Source organism: Zonotrichia leucophrys, chromosome 2 (assembly GCF_028769735.1).
Source record: "Zonotrichia leucophrys gambelii isolate GWCS_2022_RI chromosome 2, RI_Zleu_2.0, whole genome shotgun sequence".
In the NCBI taxonomy this organism is placed as follows: Eukaryota; Metazoa; Chordata; class Aves; order Passeriformes; family Passerellidae; genus Zonotrichia; species Zonotrichia leucophrys.
In genome coordinates, this window is record NC_088171.1 from 112,466,575 (window position 1) to 112,485,715 (window position 19,141).

Sequence of the window (19,141 nt, forward strand, 5' to 3'; positions counted from 1 at the left end):
TGCTTTTTTCTCTTTGTAAGAAATTATCTCTCACAGGCTAATATGACCTAGTACTGCAGTCATTTTCTATTCAGAAAAATATGGCCCACCTTACCAGAATGGCCTGAAAGGTGCTAGTGACTGATGGATGAAGTTTCATAGTTGTGTGCTTGATCTGAATAGCCTCTTTTATTGTAACACTGATGCACAAATATTTTAAGTTTTAAAAAGAATATACAAGTAATTTTATTGGAAGTTTTATGTTGGAGTTTTTATCATGTTTTTGTTTGAAATTTAAAAAAAATATGCAGAAGAATTACATTAAATAAAATTTTTTGTACACAAAATGTTGGATGTTTTGTACATAGTGAGTGAAAAATATGCTTTCTGTTTTCAGCGGAACTTTCAGGTTTGCTCTTTATAGGAGATGCAATTCTGCAGGTGAGTAAAACTGCAAATTATTTTGTCTGTATTTTTCTAGAAAAGTGAAATGAAATCTATGCTTATGAAATGTAGAGTAAGTCTTCTCTTTATCTTTTTAATAACAGATTAATGGAATTAATGTGAGAAAATGCAGGCATGAAGAAGTGGTGAGCTTTTCTGTTTTTTAGTCTACTTTTTTTTGTCTTTTGTAGTTGCTGAAATGATAGTGTATGCTGATAGCAATGCAGTGGCATCAGCTGTTTTATTGCTATTCCTAAACAAATATGCTTGTACCTTCTAACATGACAAGCAACAAAGTGCAATCTCTTCTTCCTAAATCCGTGTAATTGCTCTTCTCAGATAGGCTTTTCTATATTAAAGGTGATTGTTTTATTATGAAGATTTGAGCTGTACAAATTCCAGCATTTCTTCTTCCAGCTAATAGCTGTCAAATTTCAGCAGTGCTACACCTTTCTGGCTGTGTGGGGTCATTTTAATTTCAACAGCTGTAATTTGCACTATGTTGGAGATTTGTTGTTTGGTTACTTTTAATCCTATTTAAAAAATGAGAGAAAACTATTCATCTGCCACTCATCCTCTGGCTGTTCCTTATGAGGATGCTCTTCTCCTTTAGTTAAGATGCTATCATTTTGTGTATAAAACAAAATTTTATTTAGAAGATTTCTTCTAGAGAAGAAATTTTGAGAGATGTGTAGCAGTCTGGTTCCACTGGTGAATCAGCTTTGCTAAATGCATCCTGTATTTTAGCCATATTTTCTTTTTTGTTGACTCTTCTTAAATACTTTCAGAAGCAGAAAACCTTTTATTTCAGAAAACAACGCCAAAAGTTAAAAGATTATCAGATAAATTACCTTTAAATCTTGTTTAGCTCCATAGAATTTGTAACTGTGTTTTTAAAATAACATAGTACTGACATATTTGAATGCTTCTCTTTCTGACTCTTTGCCAATTCAAGGATGCTCTTTGTGTTTCATCCAGCATTCTGCTCTATGGCAGATCAGTGAACATGTGCTGTTCAGGTATAGAAAACAGGAGTTAATGTAGATGAAGTTCTGATGAAGAAGTATATTGGAGGCTGAAAGATTAGATCACTGCACTACTCTTCAGTGTTTTTGCTTGTTTCCTTTTGGAAATTTACTGAAAATCTTGCTTCATTCTTGAGAGCCTTCATCATACCCCCTTCTGTATAAACTGGCTAATAGTTGTATTTATATTGCTTTTAAGTTTTGTCTGTGCAACAATGATCAGGTTGTAAATATTTTATACTTTTACTGCAATGGATTTGTTTAATATGCATTAATGTGGCAAATATCTCAGTGGGATTTAAATGTTGGAATTACAAAACAAGAGAAAGATGTTACTAAAAGAGTAGCCTTGTACACTTGAATGCAGATTGAAAATTACTTAGGACATCAGGATTTTATTTTCTGTTTTCTGAGATGTTCTCTAAACCCCCAAAATGATATATGAATCTGTTGGATAATTATGATAAGGTTGAAACCCATTCACGGGAAGAAAAGAAGTTTTCGAAAAGTTGAAAGGGGGGGGGATTAACATGGAGTAGCAAGTGTTATGTTAAATTTTGATTTATACCTTATTTATCTAACATAATCTGCTTCTTAAACTACTTGTAGATAATAATCTATGAATTAAAAAAATAGTATCTTGCCAGTTTTGGATGTGCATTTATGTATTTGCAAATGGTTCTAAATTAAATCCTTATTTTAATTAAGAATAATTGTTAATATTTCATAGCAAATATTGACAAATATTTCAATAGGATCAAATGTCCATATGACATTTTATAAAAATATGCATAAGAGTTATTATATGTAATATAATTAAAAAAAGCCAAAGTAAATTAACTCTGATAATCCATTCTTTTTCAGAAACATTCGCTGTTATACACTATGTGTTTATGGAGTAAATTTGTTGTAAAGCTGCAATTATGGTAATAGATGTGGCTCTGCATTGTGTGGTAACCTGTGGGTTTAGGCTTAGCCCTCAGTAAAGAGTAAATACATGACCTGGTGTGCCAGCAGGAGTCACAGGTAGGGTTTTGTCTGTAGCACGTCCTTTGCAGCTTGACTTGCTCCTAGACTTCTATCCTGTGGGGTCCTTATCAAATACAGGATCTGTAGCTCTAATCTCAAGGTAATATAGAGTAAATAGAAGTATGTGGAGCCTAGTTGCTTGCAGCAGGGAGTTGAACAGGAGTTGAAACTTAATTTTCAATCCATATCACACCTAGGTACTTTTGCAGTTGCTCTGCAGGACACCTGAACTTGTAGCTTTGTTTTGTTCTGATTTTTTCTTTACCTAATTAAGGCCTAGCAGGTACGATGTTCTGTAGGATGTGTTAATGTTTGGGTTGTCTTAATGTCTTAGAAAATTTTCATTGTAAACCAGTGGGTAATGTTTTTCAGTGGATAATGCTGAAGATACCTGTAAAAAATTCCGATTTTTGTCTACAGTGTTACACTGATGAGCATTCATACTTTTCCTACATGCAAAATGTGTTGCTGCTTATGGAAACTTTTTAAACATATGTCATATCCTCATAGCTCTGCAGTGAAAAAATCTGTGGCATAATCACTGCAGCCTATTGTATGAAACTGATGATTAGTCGACCCTGGTATTTAATCTTGCTTTACTGATAACCATACTATGTAGGTAAAATTATTTGAGTTTCAAAATTAGGTAGTTTAATCCAACTCATGGCATCTTTAATAGGGAGAATCTTTCCCCAGAGTACAGTGATCTTATTTACCATTGTGGGCACTCTGTTGTCTTTATTGTCTTTCATTAATTTTGACATAGATAGATAGGTGGGTAGATAGATAGAAAGATAGATGGACTAATTGACTCTCATAAACCTGGATAGGTAGGTTTAGTCAGTTCTTAGTGTACCTTACTGGATTTCTTTACATGGTTCCTTTCTTATTATTTTTTTAGCTTTAGGTAAATCACTTAATCTTGAGCTTAGTTTCCTGCTTGTAGAAGATGACAATATTGTTCATACCATGAAAGCACGTGATGAGTTTCTATCAAAGACTGTCTGTAAGCTTGTTGTTTCTTTTCGGTTGTGAAGAGCCCCAACTGAATACCAGATAACATTGCTTCAGTCTTAGTGCTCTCATGTGGTAAGGTAAAGACATGGTCTCTCAGGTGTAGTGTCAATACAGGAGGAGGCTGCAGAAAAAAGTAAACAATAGCAATTTATCATAAAAAAATATCTTTCAGCACCTCTCAAACCAGCAGTTTCAGCCCAAAAATGCAATATGAACTTGTATGTAGGAGAAGAGTCCATTATATCTGTTTAAATACATAAATTTATGCTCTTTTTACTCAAGATGTTGTAATTATTTCTTTTGTAGACTCTCCTTTAAAATTTTCTACAAGAATTTTAAAAGGCTGGGATTATGTTTATTCACAGACAAATCTATGAGTTTTGGCTTCTGTCTAATTAATAAGGTTTAACACTTATTGTCCAAACATAAAGTTGGATAGACAAGCACCAACATATTATGGTTCTTTGGATGTTTTTGGTGGTTCTGGGTCTAGCCACTACGTCAATAAAAATGGACAAGATTCTGGGAGAGAGTGAGAGTGGCCCTTGAGACACTTGTAAATGGCTACGAGTAGGAGAGCATGTCAGTTCAGTTGGATACTACCAAAAACCTTGTGTTGGATCTGCTACTCAGGGTTGAAGTGCACCAAATCATCTAGAGCCAAGGTAGAATTGCAGTTGAATGAAGGCTGATATGTTTAATTTTGTCTCTGTTCTTAATGCTGTGAATGAAACATCTCAGTATCAATAACTATGGTTACAAATCTCTTTGCATCTTAGCATCTGTTTTTTTCTCTTAGGAAACAGAAGAAATTAAATGACTATGGGTATGAAGTAATTTCTTATTTCTTCTATTTGGGGAACATTCGGGGAATGTTTCTAATGAAAAGTGACACGTCTCATGTGTCAGTTAATGTGGCGTTTGGGTTTTCCTTGAAAAGTAACAGGAAAAGCTCAAGTAGTTGCAGGTAGCTATAAAGACAGAATAGATATTCAGGCTTTGGCGGATTTTATGTAAAGGTAACTACAATATGTAGCACTGTGGTTCATTTCAAGCGCTGCTTGCATTTTGCACTAGACACCAATTTTTTCCAGAAGAATGACCTGATGTGAGATGTCCTCGTACACTATGTTGAACCTTTTGCTTCCCCCTTTTCTCAGCGTTCACAGCAGAGCTGTGACTGTGCTGACTCTCCATGAGTCATTTATGTTATGTGAAAATGGCAGTGTAAGGATTGTTGCTGCTTAACTGCAATCATCTGCACCTAATGAGACTCTTACTTCTGGACTTCCTCTTTAAAACTGTGGTCTCATTAAAACTCATTTTTAAAACTCATTATGAATAGCTTTGGCAATGCTTCTTGTAAATATTTTTAAGCAGAAGAATGAGCTTCTGGTATTGAGAATTGGTATTTTTAACACAGGAACCTGAGAATTTGGTATTTTTAACACAGGAAACCAAATGATCTGAAATCTTCCTCCATCTTGACCTTACAGATGTGTCTTTTGGTAAATTATGTTATTATCTTATCTTTGTTTCCTTACCTATGAAACAGACACCTAGACTATTATAGGATTTAGCTCTCTGAATTTTATTAAGTACTTCTGAATCTGTTATAGAAAAGTACCTCTGCATTACTATTTTGCAGTTTCATGAAGTGATAATAGGAACCTGCAAACACAGATTACCACTTTCTTATGTTGCAGAGATCCTGTACCTTTATAACTCATGGCACAGCCATTTAATCCTTTCCCCTCTAGACAGAATGGCAACTCTAAATGTGGAAGCTGCAGTGCTTCTAAGACTATAATCAATCTGCAGCATTTAACTTCTGAATTTAAAAATAAAATGTAAACTTTCTGGAAATCCAATACTTACTCTTTCCATAGAGCTGCTGTATTCTGTCTAAGACTTGAGTAATAACAATAATAATAGTAATAATAATAATAGTAATAATAATAACAGTAAACTGATGTCACCTTAGCAATCCTGGCATAATTAATGAAAATACCTGTTATTGAATATCCTAATGCTTATGAAATTTGAGCTAATAATAATCTGTCAAATATTTCAGCACTGATTTGAAATAAGTGCCCATCAAGTGGAAAAGAACCTAACAGCTGTAAATAGCCTGTTTCAGCTGTTTTCCACTCTGTGTTGGAAATTCCTGGAATCTGGATATATCCTGGAGCAGTATTCTAAATGTGTGTTCATCTTCTTTTCTAATCTGGTTTTAGCTATGTTTTATTAGTGTTTAAATAATTTTTTAAATTGTGCCAAACTCATTAAAAACTTGAATATATTCAAGTACTATGATGTTAGACTTCTAAAATATGTTAATATGTTACTAGTCTTCCTAATTTATATTTTCATTTCTTTTTCTCCAGACACCTGTAGTTCTATTAGTCATTTTATTAAGATTTCATCTTTTGAAACTACTCATCATTACTGCTGATTTTTAATAGAAGGGAGTAGAACATTCCTTCATGACTAATACCAAGCCTAGATGATTAATATTGTTATTTCCTTATTACATAGCTACGGTCCTGAAAGCAAAAATCCATTAGGGTTTAGCAGGATAGAGTGAAAGATTGAATCACCAGTTACGGCACAACATCCTTCAAATAACTGTCCTTGGTTCCTCCTTTGTCATACAGGTCTATTAATTCTGAAAGCCTGAGCTGCAAAGAGAAGAAACAGTTGAGGAGTGGATTTAAAGTGTGTACCATCAAATATGCTTTGTTTTTGACCTTTTGTTTACATTGATATTTTTGCTGTAAAGGCTCAGGTTTCTCTTCTTCTTTAGGAAGCAAATTGAAATCTTTTCATCTTATTTGTACATGAGTGCGCTTTACCCTCCAAAAGACTTTCTGAAATATTTCATTCAGCACAGCATCTCCTGGTTGTGGAGCTAAACCTCAATTACACTTTAGTCCTGGGACCCAGTGTTTTTCTTTCTGGGCATAGCCTCCAAAAGGCAGAAAAATTAAACAGACACAAAACACTCCAACTTAATGTAGGAAAACCAGAAACTCCTATGGGCATGGAAATTATCTTCTCTGTTAAAAAGATTTCATTTACTCATGACTAGAAAATACTGTCCAACTGGCACCAGTTATGTTTTCTTTATATAGGTAACAACCATGTGATATAGACTGAAAGCAAATGTTCACCTCCAAAAGGCAACTTCTGTATTTCTAATGGCTTGATGTGGACCTGAGAGAGCAGTGGGAAGACTACAGCAGTTGTACTCATTTAACTAGCCAGGAGGAGTCACAAGTAAGAGGTGTGCTCAAAGAAGTGCAGATGTGCACACACATAGTCTTCTGACAACTTTCCAGCAGTTAAAACACCTGATTTAACTCCAGAAATTTCATTGTTCTCACCATAGTAAAGTCAAGTGGGTGCCAGGAAAAAGCTTTTAATCCAGGAATTATCTAACACCTGTACATACTTTTAGGTCTTTTTTTCTCTACATTGGGTCTTTGTGTTTTGACAGTTTGTTCGGTGGAGGAGGAAGACGAAAGGAGAATGGACTCTATATTATTTTTCAATAGTATCCAGTGTTGGCCTGTTCCAGCATGATATATGGAGGTTTCCAGATGGCCCACCCCATACTTCTCAACCACTAGTATGGTACAGTATGGTACTGGTGTTTTGGTATCTCTTTGTCAGAACTGGGCCTATTTCTGGATGTTTTTGGGGTTGTTTTTTTTTCTTTTGCCCTGATAGTACTGATGCTGTTATACAAGTTCAGTTTGGTACTACCTGTTTCTTGTTAGCTGTTTTGAAAAACTGTGGCCAGTAAAACAGCTTGCAGTAGTAAGGTCACAAGAAGAACTTCTGTGCAGGTTTAGTTACTGAGGGAAGAAGCTCTTCACTAAAAAAATTAGAACAGTTACACGTTCTCTAGATTTTTGGACAGACTCCTGCAAGAATTACCTCCCTGTGCTATTAATCCTTTTCTGAGAAAATTGGGAAATAGTCACTCCTCAGGCTGAATTGGCATTACCAGGATAATGACATATATCTTTAAATGTGATCTAGGAAATGTTCATAGCTCTATTCCACTTCACTTGCCCTTGTCAAGCCAGTAGTGATTGAGAGAATTTAAAAGATTTTAATTGTGCTGACCTGTAAAAAGGAATTTTCGAGGGATTGTTCTACATCAATTAACTCCCATATTTAAGCATTGGCTTGCAGTAGGAAGTAATGAGGAGGTTTCCAGATTTTCTGAAATGCATTCCCTTCTTATACTATTCTGAGTATGAAGTACTTACGTAGCAAATGGATAGACAGGCATGTTTCACAAAATCTCCACCATTTTTCAGATTTCTTGAGGGTTTTTTGATATTGTTTGTTCAGTTTATTACCATATGTTTATATGGGAAATCAAATACAAAACATATTCAAAATCCCTTGTGCACTTCAGGTCATGTGTGATATCTGAATGAGTGATTGCAGAGAAATGTTGGTGAGAGCTAAAGTTTACCATAATGAATGCTAACAGATAAAATATTTTATTTAAATATCCATCACCATTAAAGATTGCAAGTTTTCACAGACTATAAAGCATCTTTCCATCAATCAGTAAGTGAGGTTTTAGGGTAAAGTGAATCACCTACACAACAATGGCAACAATAAATCTATGAAACAAAGTTTTTGGGGGTTTTTTTGTGTTTTGTTGTTTTTTTTTTTTTTTTTTTTTTCCAATTAAAACACTGGGAGCTTTGGAAATTGAAAACTTTAAGACATTTAAATTTTTGATTGTACTTCTACAACTGCAGCTTTTAGTATTCCAGGATCATTATATCTTAACAGGAAAGTGCTGTATAAATGGGGGCATGCTTTGTTGAGTCAAAGCATCTTTATATTATGTTCATTAGATATCGTGGAGCTATGTAGCATCATTTTTATTTTTTGAATTTTTATAGACTATGAGAGCACAGAAAAAATTGTAAAACTAGAATTATCAAAGTTTGAGAGGCTTGGACTTTCTAAAAGTGAGACCTGTAGTTCATGCACTCATTTGTAATATTCTTGCATAATAACCTAGCAGCAATGTAATAGAATTATGCAAATCATTCTGGTTTTCTTTTATTGTTGATGTTGCAAATTTTGTTTCTGAAAACACATTCACTCTGTATAATAGTCGATAAATTATTGTTTTTATAATATTTTATAGTCTCAAATGGTAATTAACTGCTGGCAAAAATGGATTTCTGTGGTGTTATTGCTTAATTAAGAAAATAAGAAAAGGTAAAATAAGGGTTGCAATCGGATAAGTAGCCTAATCAGTTTTGATTAATATATCAGATTTATGCTTAATTTTGAAAGTTACAAAGACCTCATGCTATAAACTGATTAAAACTGTAATTCAGCACTTTTTTGTAATTGTGCTGAAATACAAATCTTTTTTACTTCTTTGGAATTATATGCTAATCTTTTTTGTTTCCAAAATATCTATAAATGTACTCCAGTTAATTAAAATACAGCATGAGTACCTCCAAATCCAGTTTTGCCTTTAAAATTTAGACACTGATGAAAATGTTTTTAAAAATGTTAAGAAAATATGATTTCTGAAATTTTCAAATTATAATTATTTGGATCCCAATTTAGCTGAATACGTATGTATTTGCCTACAATTATAAATTTACATATGATATTAAGTTGGGGAATTTCTTTTTTGCAAATATTTTTGAAGAACAAACTAATTTTCTCAACTTCAACTAGCTGCAGTGCCATTAATCTGGGGCTGAAAAACTGCTACTGCATTAAATGGCATGCAAGTATGTTACAGAATCACAGAATTCTTATGTTTTTCCCAGCTGAGAACTTTTCCCACTGGGCACTTTCCCTGAAGTACTAAAATACCTTTCTCAGAGATTAGATCCTGAGCAGCCAAGAAGCTTAGAAGAATTAACTGCTTATATTGATCTAAAACATTACTTCAAATACAAATTTGTGCAGGAATTTATTTTTTGTCATATTGAAGTTGATAACATTCAAAACTGAACAAATAGGAATAGGTTTGTAGAGTAATATTTATTCAAATACAGGATAGAATTTGATTTCAAACTCCTTAGGACCACTTTTTATTCATTTTTCATGAGCATTTGTATTCTGGTGCTTGATTAGTGTGACTGTTCATGAAAACTAAATGTTAAGGTCATATTTGCCAACAGCAAATTTTATATTGAATATGTAAATGTGAAATTTGCTACTAGCTGTGTGTTTGACCCCAGCCTTGCAATGGGATTAGTGTGAGCAAACTCTTGGTCTGGGAATGATCTTTTTTTTTTTCCCCAGACCTGGAGCTCTGCATAGTCAGGCAAAATGTTCAAGCCATGCAACATTAACATTGTTTTCAGCAATTATAGATATATGACTGTTCATAAAATTTCTTAAAATTTTAAGACAGTACTTCAAAATACTGTGTCAACTGGATGTTTTTCACTCTTCAGCCACTAGGAGCAGGAACAATAGCTGGCATGTTATACAGTCTGGAAATGTGTATGCATTTTGAATACTACTAATGAGGCCTTCAAAAATTGTAAACATGAAAAATTGTACTTGTTTAGTATTTAGTAGCTGTCTTAGAAATTTCATGGAGAATTCAACTAGGAGGGCACTTTTTTCCTGGTAAATTTGAATTGTAAGAACAATTTGACTAAAAAGAACAGGGGATTCTTATATATTTAATGGATTATTAAGCAGCTTCATTGTTTCATTAATCATCAGGATTAAAAAGCTCAAACCATTCAAGATCATTACTATAATAAGAAAAAAATGTCCATTATGATCAACTATGAAAAGAAAGTACAAAAATGTAAAGTAATCAAAATTACTTTAAATGAGTAATTTGATTAGAATTATTTCTTCCTGTTGAGGAGTACACATTACCTGAAAATTTTGAAAACCCTAATTTCAAGTTATTGTCTAGTTTCTGTCACAGTTTACTGGGAAAAAACATTTCCACTTTTAACTTTGATTTTTACCCTTACTTAAAAAAAGTTTAAAAAGCAAAATTTCTGTATGAAGCTTTTTTATTTAGCATAAAATGTTCCAGCAAAAGAAAAATGCATATCCATTCATAAGAGGGATTCTAGTGATCGTCATTTGAATTGTAACTGGGTAAATCTGGGAATCATGCAGATAAATGGAAAATTGTGCTTTATTCTGTAAATATTGATTTTGGTTTTTTCTTAATGTAACATGGGTAATGTCTTTAGCCTTTTGCTATATTTTGTATTTTTTGTGACTTTTGTATTGGGAGTGGAGAGTCATAAGTACTTGGTCATTCTTCTAAAGTTTTCCTGGATAATTGCTAAAATGTGGCTTTTGGTTTTGAGACATGATATGCAATGTTTTTCTTCAATTCAGCTGCATTATTGTTTTCTCTTACACTGCTGGATAGACTATGTGTTATACACTCTATTTTTTTCTAGAATAGCCATTGCATTATCATGCATTGTGTGCTGTAACACTTGCAGGCCACGAGCAAGCTCCTAATATTCTACATAGGAGATACTGATATTATTACTTGGTGTGCTGGTTTTCACATTTCATTAATTAGTAATTTAATGACTGAAGCTCTGGCCTGTATAGAGCACAAAGTTTGTTTGTTTGGGGCATCTTTTATCACCAGAAAGTGTTATTCCCATATAGTCTGTCATTTTTTGTAGGTTGATGTTAAATAGATGTTGGGGAAATCTGTGATGGGATATGGGATATTTAGTTGGTGTGTATTATACCAACCTTAAATATTATTATTTTTTTTTTTTTTTTTAGTCCAAGAGAATGTGTTTTATTAATTTTTTCTGCTTTCTTTTAAAGATGATTTTATTGATCTCTTACTATCTGAAACCCTTATTAGAGAATAGCACCACCAAAGATTGGTTGGTAGCCTACAAATAATTTGAAAATTACAGTTCTGGCTTATGCTCAACACTTTATATTATATTGGACTAAAATTCACTAAAATGATACTATTTGTATGAGTAATAAAGATTGATTCCACAAGGGTTTTGTGCAGATATGATGAGTCAGTAGAATTTCTACATATTATCTAAGTATTAAATTATAGCCAGCTTAAAAGAAAAGAAAACACCTTTGAATTTTTATGTCATGCATCTTTGAAGGTAAATGTGCAAAGCCTCTGGAGCCTACTTAAAATGTGTTATAGTTGCTACAAGTGTTGATAGATTTTTCTGAATATTCTCCATAACTAATTGGAAGGAGAAAAAACCCCAAACAACATTGTCAGCATAGACTACCATCATGGTTGCTCCCCAATTATTATGAAGTCCAAAAATCTTGTATCTTAAATTAGAAATCCTCTGTAGATTGATGGGAAAGCCTATCATTCATCTGGCTGTACACACCACTGCACACACGATGCTGTGCAAGCCTGTGGAAAGCTGTGCAGAAGTCAATAGGTGCTGTTGCAACACCGGTGTAAAGTCTTCTCCCATTTTTTTAGGAGTGTTGTTTGCTTAAATGGTTCACGCATTTCTCCCAAAGAAGCTTTGGTAAACATCTGGTTTTGACAATGTTGATTAAATTGATCCCAAACAAAATCTGGCTCCTGTGTAAATTTCTGAGCTCTTCTGATGAGAAGTGTACTGTCATATATACAGTGATAATGAAAGTGTGTTGTACGTGAGGATGAAACATACATGTAAATCATATGAGTTAGAATCTAAATTAGGCTTATGGATTTATAACATTTGACTAATGGTGGAGTTGAGTAGGTTGTCTAAATACATGTGGGGATTTTATAAGTTTCATAGAGTTGTAATACACAGTTAGAATCACGCAATCACACAGAATCCCTAGGTGGGAAGAGACCTTCAAGATGATTGAGTCCAACCCAGCCTTAACACCTCAACTAAACCATGACACCGAGTGCCACATCCAGTCTTTTTTAAACACATCCAGGGATGATGACTCCACCACCTCCCTGGGCAGACCATTTCAGTACTTTATCACCCTTTCTGTAAAAAAAAACTTTTTCCTAATATCCAACGTATATGTCCCTTGGCTTGGCTTAAGAATGTGCCCTCTGGTTTTATCAGTTGCTGCCTGGAGAAAGAGACCAACTCCCACCTGACTACAGCCACCTTTCAGGGAGTTGAAGAGAGTAACAAAGTCACCTCTGAATCTCCTTTCCTCCAGGCTAAACACCCCCAGCTCCCTCAGTCATTCCTCACAGGGTTTGTGTTCCAAGCCCCTCACCAGCCTTGATGCTTCCTCTGGATGCACTCAAGTCTTTCAAAGTCCTTCCCAAACTTAGGGGCTCAGAACTGGACACAGCACTCCAGGTGTGGCCTCACCAATGCTAAGTACAGGGGAAGGATGACTTCCCTGCTGCTGCTGGCCACTGTTCCTGATACAGGCTTTAACTACCTGAAAGTTTTTATTGTCCAAAAGTATTCAAGTTTCCTATTTCATATTAAAAAAAAATGTAAATTGCATGCTGTTTAATTTCAAGCACACTGTGAAAAATTCCATTGGTATTTCTGTCATTTTCAGTGTTTTTAAGAGATTTATCTTGTTCTTCTTGGCCAGTTGCTTTGGAAGCCATTACATATCTAATTTGAAAATATGTGTTCATGAATTAGCTTCGACAGAGAGAAAGTGCCCAGCTGCCGAATACATAATCACATTTAAAAAAGTGGAACATCTGTGAGTGTTTAAAATGGAAAACTCTGTAACTAGTTCCTGTGTAACTACAACGTTCATTTACTGTAGTTGAATAATCCTGGAGAAGTAGAGCCATTCATGGAGTAGATAATGTGAAAACAAAATAGGCAGTTCTGAACTCTGGCATGTACTTACTACAAATTGATACACCAAAAAAGCTCATAAAGCTTGGAAAGAGTTTGGCTTGAAGTCTTCTAGTTCTTTGGGGATTTTTTTGGTGTTTTCATAGGTATTTTCTTGTCCTGAATAGCTGCCTATCATGCAGAGCTGAAGGGCTATTAAATGCATGTTTGTGTATTTCTTCAATGGACCACAGTCCCACACAAGTAGTAGTCCATAGGTTGAGAATCGTTAACAGGACCCATTGTTTGATATTGAAATGAACATTTGCATTAGAATCAACCACCAGTTGGGATGATTCAAAGAATATACTGGCAGATCATGATAAATAGTGTATTGTAGTTGGGATCTATGTAAGTTGTTGTTAATTTCCGTATTTCAGAATATGGTATGAAATGTTTCAGCCCAAGGACCCGTGATATCCCATGTGACCTATGAGTCATGGCCTCCAGGGTGTGTTCTCAGTTTTGAAAGGCATAGCATTTTTTATTCCTTGCATTTCGTAGTTTGTGTATTGGAGTAATGGCATTCTAATTATTTACTATGAACTATGATGACCAGTATGTGCAGCTTTTAGAAAAACAGAATTCAAAATTAGGGTATACAACTTAAGAATGCAAATTAAGCCCTTAATAGCAGTATTTTTATGAGTCATGTTATTGATGCTAAGATTAAGGGAAGAAAAACAGGAAAACGCTGGTTTTTTTGTTTGCATTGATACCTTTTGCTAAGGCACTACTATATTACTTTTCAATAAATAAACATGCAGCGAAACAATAATTAGTTGCAGCATGCTACTAATCTGACTGAAAGAGCAATAAACATTTTTGTGTTGACTGTGGAACATAAGAAAGGTTAAAGAGTTCCAGAAAACTGCAGTCAGATCTTTTAGACAAACTTGGAAGTGCTACATTTCACGTGTTAGACTTAAAAGTTTGAAATCATATTCTTTTTGTGCATTGAAGGAAGAACTGACAGGAGTCTGTGTCCTCTGCGTGATCTATATTTGGTCGTCTATTGCCTGGTGGATGTTTTTTATTTTGTAGGTTTATTATGTTTTCAATAATTTTTTATTAAATTAATCTCTTTCTCCTACTTCCTCATTACACTTATTCATATTGCTTGCATCTGATTATTTTAGTCATTCCTGTGAAGGAAATTCTGTACAGGTCTCTCAGTGTTAGCTAATATAAGTGGCCTACTTGGCGTGTAGTCTTGAAAGACAATGAAATCTATTTTTAAAGGAGGATCACTTCGTTCTCTACTTATACAGTGTCAAGATTGCATGTTCTGGTACTTCTGTGACTGAAGCCCATGAGCCTGTGAAAATAGGTAGAGCAAGGATCAATGAAGGAAGCCTGAGTTTATCTATAAGATGACTGGTATGATGCTGTACATCTGAGAAACCACCTAATGGTCTAGCTAAAACATGTGCTGTCACCTGGGATCAAGAGTAATTTTCCTTCGAAGTGGCCAGTCTGATGGGACTTATCAAAAAGCATCAAACCCTGAATCTCTGTGTATGTTACTCTGAAATGATCTTTTTGTAGTAGCTTTAGTAGCTGGAACATTCACTAAGCAAGCACTGCCTCAATTCCGTTGCTTTGTCATCTTGCAGGTCCATAAACCTCTATCTGTACTTTTCAGAATAACTCTTTAGAGGTGGGCACTGGAGGGTGTCTTTGCTGTAAATTCCGATTTTACTGCATCCCCCTGCACTTTTTCAAAACAGTGCTAGCGGCAGGATACAAGTGAGCTCAGAATAGAAGGTCTTCCTGTGTTTTTGGGAAGTGCACCACTCTGCTCTGCAGCTCCTGTCCCCTTGTTTGAGATAGCCCCCAGTTCTAGTGTGCAGCCCTTGGGTTTGTGTTTAAATATCTAACATGGTTTTTGGAGCCAGACAGCAAAAACTTTAAAATGTACAATTGTGATAGTGTCAAACTATAGCCTGAAGTGTACTTTTAGTTGTGCAGTCTGAATAGGAACTTCTGTCATAAAATTGTGTTCTATATACAGCCATATACACCATACACAGTTCGCTCTGTATATTGGAAAGAGAAATTTTCTGAAGGGAAGAAGCTTTGATATCTCTTGATAATATATTTCTTTATTAACTTCAATTATTGGCAAATACTATGATAAATATTAGGTCATAGGAATTAAAAACTCACTATGCACTGATGTGTTCCTAATAGTTCTGTATTACATGATGCTTTTACTAAATAAAGAAGTAGATTTTTAAAATAAACACAAATTCAAGACAGTTGTGTGCATGAAGCCTGGTAGGTTTTGACCTCTGTGTGACTGTGTTAAAATGTGTGTTTTGTTATCTGCTGATGGACCTGATGCTAGGGCATTGTGCAACTGTAGAGTGGCTAGAAAGGTGTCTTCTAGCTTTACTTTTTTTTCCTGTTTTCCCAATCTGTATAGTTCAAGGTAATCGCCAAAAAATTGAATTTTTCTTTAAAAACTGAAGAGTGAAATTTGCTTCAAGAGAATATAGATCTTGGGATCTAAATAAGTATTCTGTTTTAAATCCTTACCACTTTATTGGTGAGTGAATTTCACTGGTAATTTGAGAGGGGATTTGCAGTCTTATTCATGAAAGAATACGTACAGAAGGGACTTCATCCTTCATTGCTTTCCTGAATATATTGAGAGAGACTTCAGCATATGCTCAAATGTTTTCTTGAACTGGGAATGTAAAAGGGTTTATAAAATTAAAAGGCAGTATCATTGTAGACATTATTAAAAATTCGGATTAGTGTTGTTACTATGTAGATATTTTCTTCAGCAATATCACACATCACCATAAAATTTACTTTTTCAAATAGCCCCCTTACAGTCATTACAGTAATTGCATAAAGATATAGTCACTGTTGCTCCAGAAACTCTGACACTCTTGTCACTATTTCACACAGCTGCTGGCTCAGACATGCACAACTGGGTTTTTTACTTCTCTCATTTCATTCATGAACATCCTAACTTTATACAGGGCTATTTGTTGTAGAAGTAAATTAATTCTTGGTCCCACTGGTAGTAAGGTTATACTTTTTATAACAAAGTTTATTGACAATATTTAATGCTTCTGTTTGTACAGTTCTTTCCACATGTAGTCATTCTGAATTAAAAATATATAATATGATTTTTAAAACAGCAGCAGGAATTTAATATATATATATCCATAATGTTGATGAGATGTTACGATTTTTCTGTGTCATGGCTTTTTCCTGTTACAAGGGTGATTTTGTTAGATGCTGTGCACCAACAAATGAATAGCTGGTCTTATTCACTAGCTGAAATAAAAACATAAAGGTAAATAAACTAGTAACAGCAGTGCTAAATATCTTTTCATCATTTAGTCCATGAAACTTCTATATCAACATATTAAGTGTTACTATTATTCATTTTTAACTAGAAAAGTTAAAACTTGACATAGTTAGGTAAATTCATATGCCTAAATTCTAAGGCTTCATAGAATATCTCAAAAATATTAACAAAAAAGTCTATCCTGACTAGTCTTGAATAGACTAACTTGAATAGCCTATATAGCCTCTGAAAGTAAAACAGATCATTGCCTTTCAATGATCCAAACAATAAGCAATTCTTTTTAATGGTGTCTGGTCATGCATTTCCTGCAATTTAGGACATATTGTTTTAGAAATTGCCAGATCTCTTCTGAAGGGAGTTTATCCATGGCCTGCAATGGGAATATATAAAGTATTGGGAAATTGGAAATTTTAGGTCTACTGCTGAGTTAAATTTTTGTCATACAAATATTCCCTGCATTTAGCACTGGGAATTTTGTGTTGAAGACCACAGTGAGTTCTTCCCTCAGTCTCCCCACTTTCAGGCTGAACATACCAAAATTACTTCATATGGTTTCAACTTCAGACCCTTCACCATCCTCATAGCTCTCATTTAGACACTCTCTAATAGCTTGATGTCTTTTTGTATATTGTGGTGCCCTACACTGCCCCCAGCACTGAAGGTGAGGCTGCCCCAGCACAGAGCAAAGCAAAGCAAGACAATCCCCTCCCTTGCCAGCTGGAGATATTTTGCCCAGGAGATGTGGTTGGCCCTCCTGGCTGCCAGGGCACTGTTGACTCATATTCCACTTGCCATCAACCAGGATGGCAAAATGTTTTAAATATTTTTATTTTATGCAAATTTAGACATGGCTTCTTTATTAGCAGTAATGAACTGAAAATCTCTTTACTTATATAGCTATGTTTCAGTAATATTCAATTTTGTTGACTGTTTATACACAGTGGGAATGAGGCCCTAATTTAAATTCAGTACTGATACAGACTGTTATTTGTGGCTAGCATTATCTTTAGTAATTTGATTTTTCATTTCATATGTAAATTAAAGACAAAGAATGTAAAATAACAGTAAAGTTTTCAAATGAAAGTTAGAAAAATACAATAAAGTAATTAAAATGCTCATTTTCTTCACCTAACCTTATTTCCCAGAATGGTATTGTTAATGACTAGAAAGTAAGCAAATGGAATCGATAACTCATCTGCTCTTTGTTGGATCATTACCTAGTAGTTTTCTCTTTTAATCTTTTATCTCTCTTTAGTCTTTATTTAGCATGTCAAAATCTAGTAACTTTCTGGATTATATGCTTCATACACTCCAAAATACATTTCACTGAATAAGTATTGCTGATTTCAACTGAAATGTGTTCCAGCTTAAAGTTTTCATCCTGTGAGATAAGGAGGTTTGAGGGAGAGAGAGGTAAGAGAAAAAAGTCACAGTAGGCTACTTATGGCTTCTTACAGCCTTTATAAAGCAATATATTATGAAGTGAAATCATGTAGACTCTTGGAAGAACAATTTAGAGCTGTTATTGTCTCAGCTTCTTTCACAGATGATATCCACTTATCCACCATCTTAAAAGGTGACTTTAATATATTAAAGTTAGTAATGCTGTAACTTCTTCACTTTTTTGTTCTCTGTTCCTGAGTAAAAAGAAATACCTTTTTTTTAACAGCAGAGAGAGTAGCTGTATTTTCCTGCACTTTGTTTGTCCACATCTGTTGAAACAATACAGAGTACATACCTGTAAGGTTCTGCTTTGGTTCTGACTACTCTAAACTGTGTGACTGCTGCATAAGAGAGGAAAAGAATGAATTTTCTATGGAGGCTGAGGATATAGGATGGTATCTCTCATTGAATTCAGGACTTCAGAGTCTTGGTCTGCTTTTCTGCACATTACAAGTAATCTTTCTAAGAAATAATTGCTGCTTACAAATTTTAAGATAGAAAATGCATCAGAACTGGGAACAGCTCAGCAAAGAGACTCATGTTTCAGCCTAATTCCATGATTCTGTGTTACAGGTGAAATTCTTGGATGCAGTATAAATTATTAAATCTGTTGTGATGTTTCTGTGTTTATTTGCACGCATACTTATGAATACATACTAAACTGCAAAATGTGCATTGCCTGCCACTGTGCTTTTTTAAACAATAAAGACCCTAAAATTTCAGTTACTGAATCAAATATTCTGTCATCATGTTTCAGTCCTCTGTGGCAACCAGCCTGGAGTAGGCAATATTGTGTTTTAAGGCAAAGTTGACATTTTTTCCTGAAGAATTACTTTAAGTTTACAGCATAATGCAGTGATTGCATGTGAAAGCATCCCAATGTATAGTTATACATATGCATGTAAATAACTCTGTTGAGTAGATTATTGACAAGCATAATTAAAGAATAACAGTGCTTCATGAATTATTTACAAGGCTTTCTCACAAGCAGTGGCATGACAGAAGAGTTGCCTATGTGTTATCCAGCTACATAGGAGAAAGGGAGGAGA

At 34.4% G+C, this 19,141-nt stretch overlaps 1 protein-coding gene across 7 annotated transcripts in view; it reads left to right on the top strand.

Moving 5' to 3' along the window:
- Positions 1–19,141, top strand: part of SNTG1 (syntrophin gamma 1) — a 315,746-nt gene that overhangs the window by 186,369 nt on the left and 110,236 nt on the right. For 5 of the 7 annotated variants that reach the window (XR_010439215.1, XM_064706080.1, XM_064706079.1 and 2 more), the window contains exons 6-8: positions 377–420; positions 528–569; positions 6,994–7,140. Coding sequence is in view for 6 of the 7 variants with exons in the window: in XM_064706080.1 (XP_064562150.1) it covers positions 377–420; positions 528–569; positions 6,994–7,140 (233 nt within the window). In the remaining variant the exon portion in view is untranslated. The remainder of the gene's footprint in view (positions 1–376; positions 421–527; positions 570–6,993; positions 7,141–19,141) is intronic. The other 2 variants (XM_064706083.1, XM_064706084.1) reach the window with 2 other exon arrangements.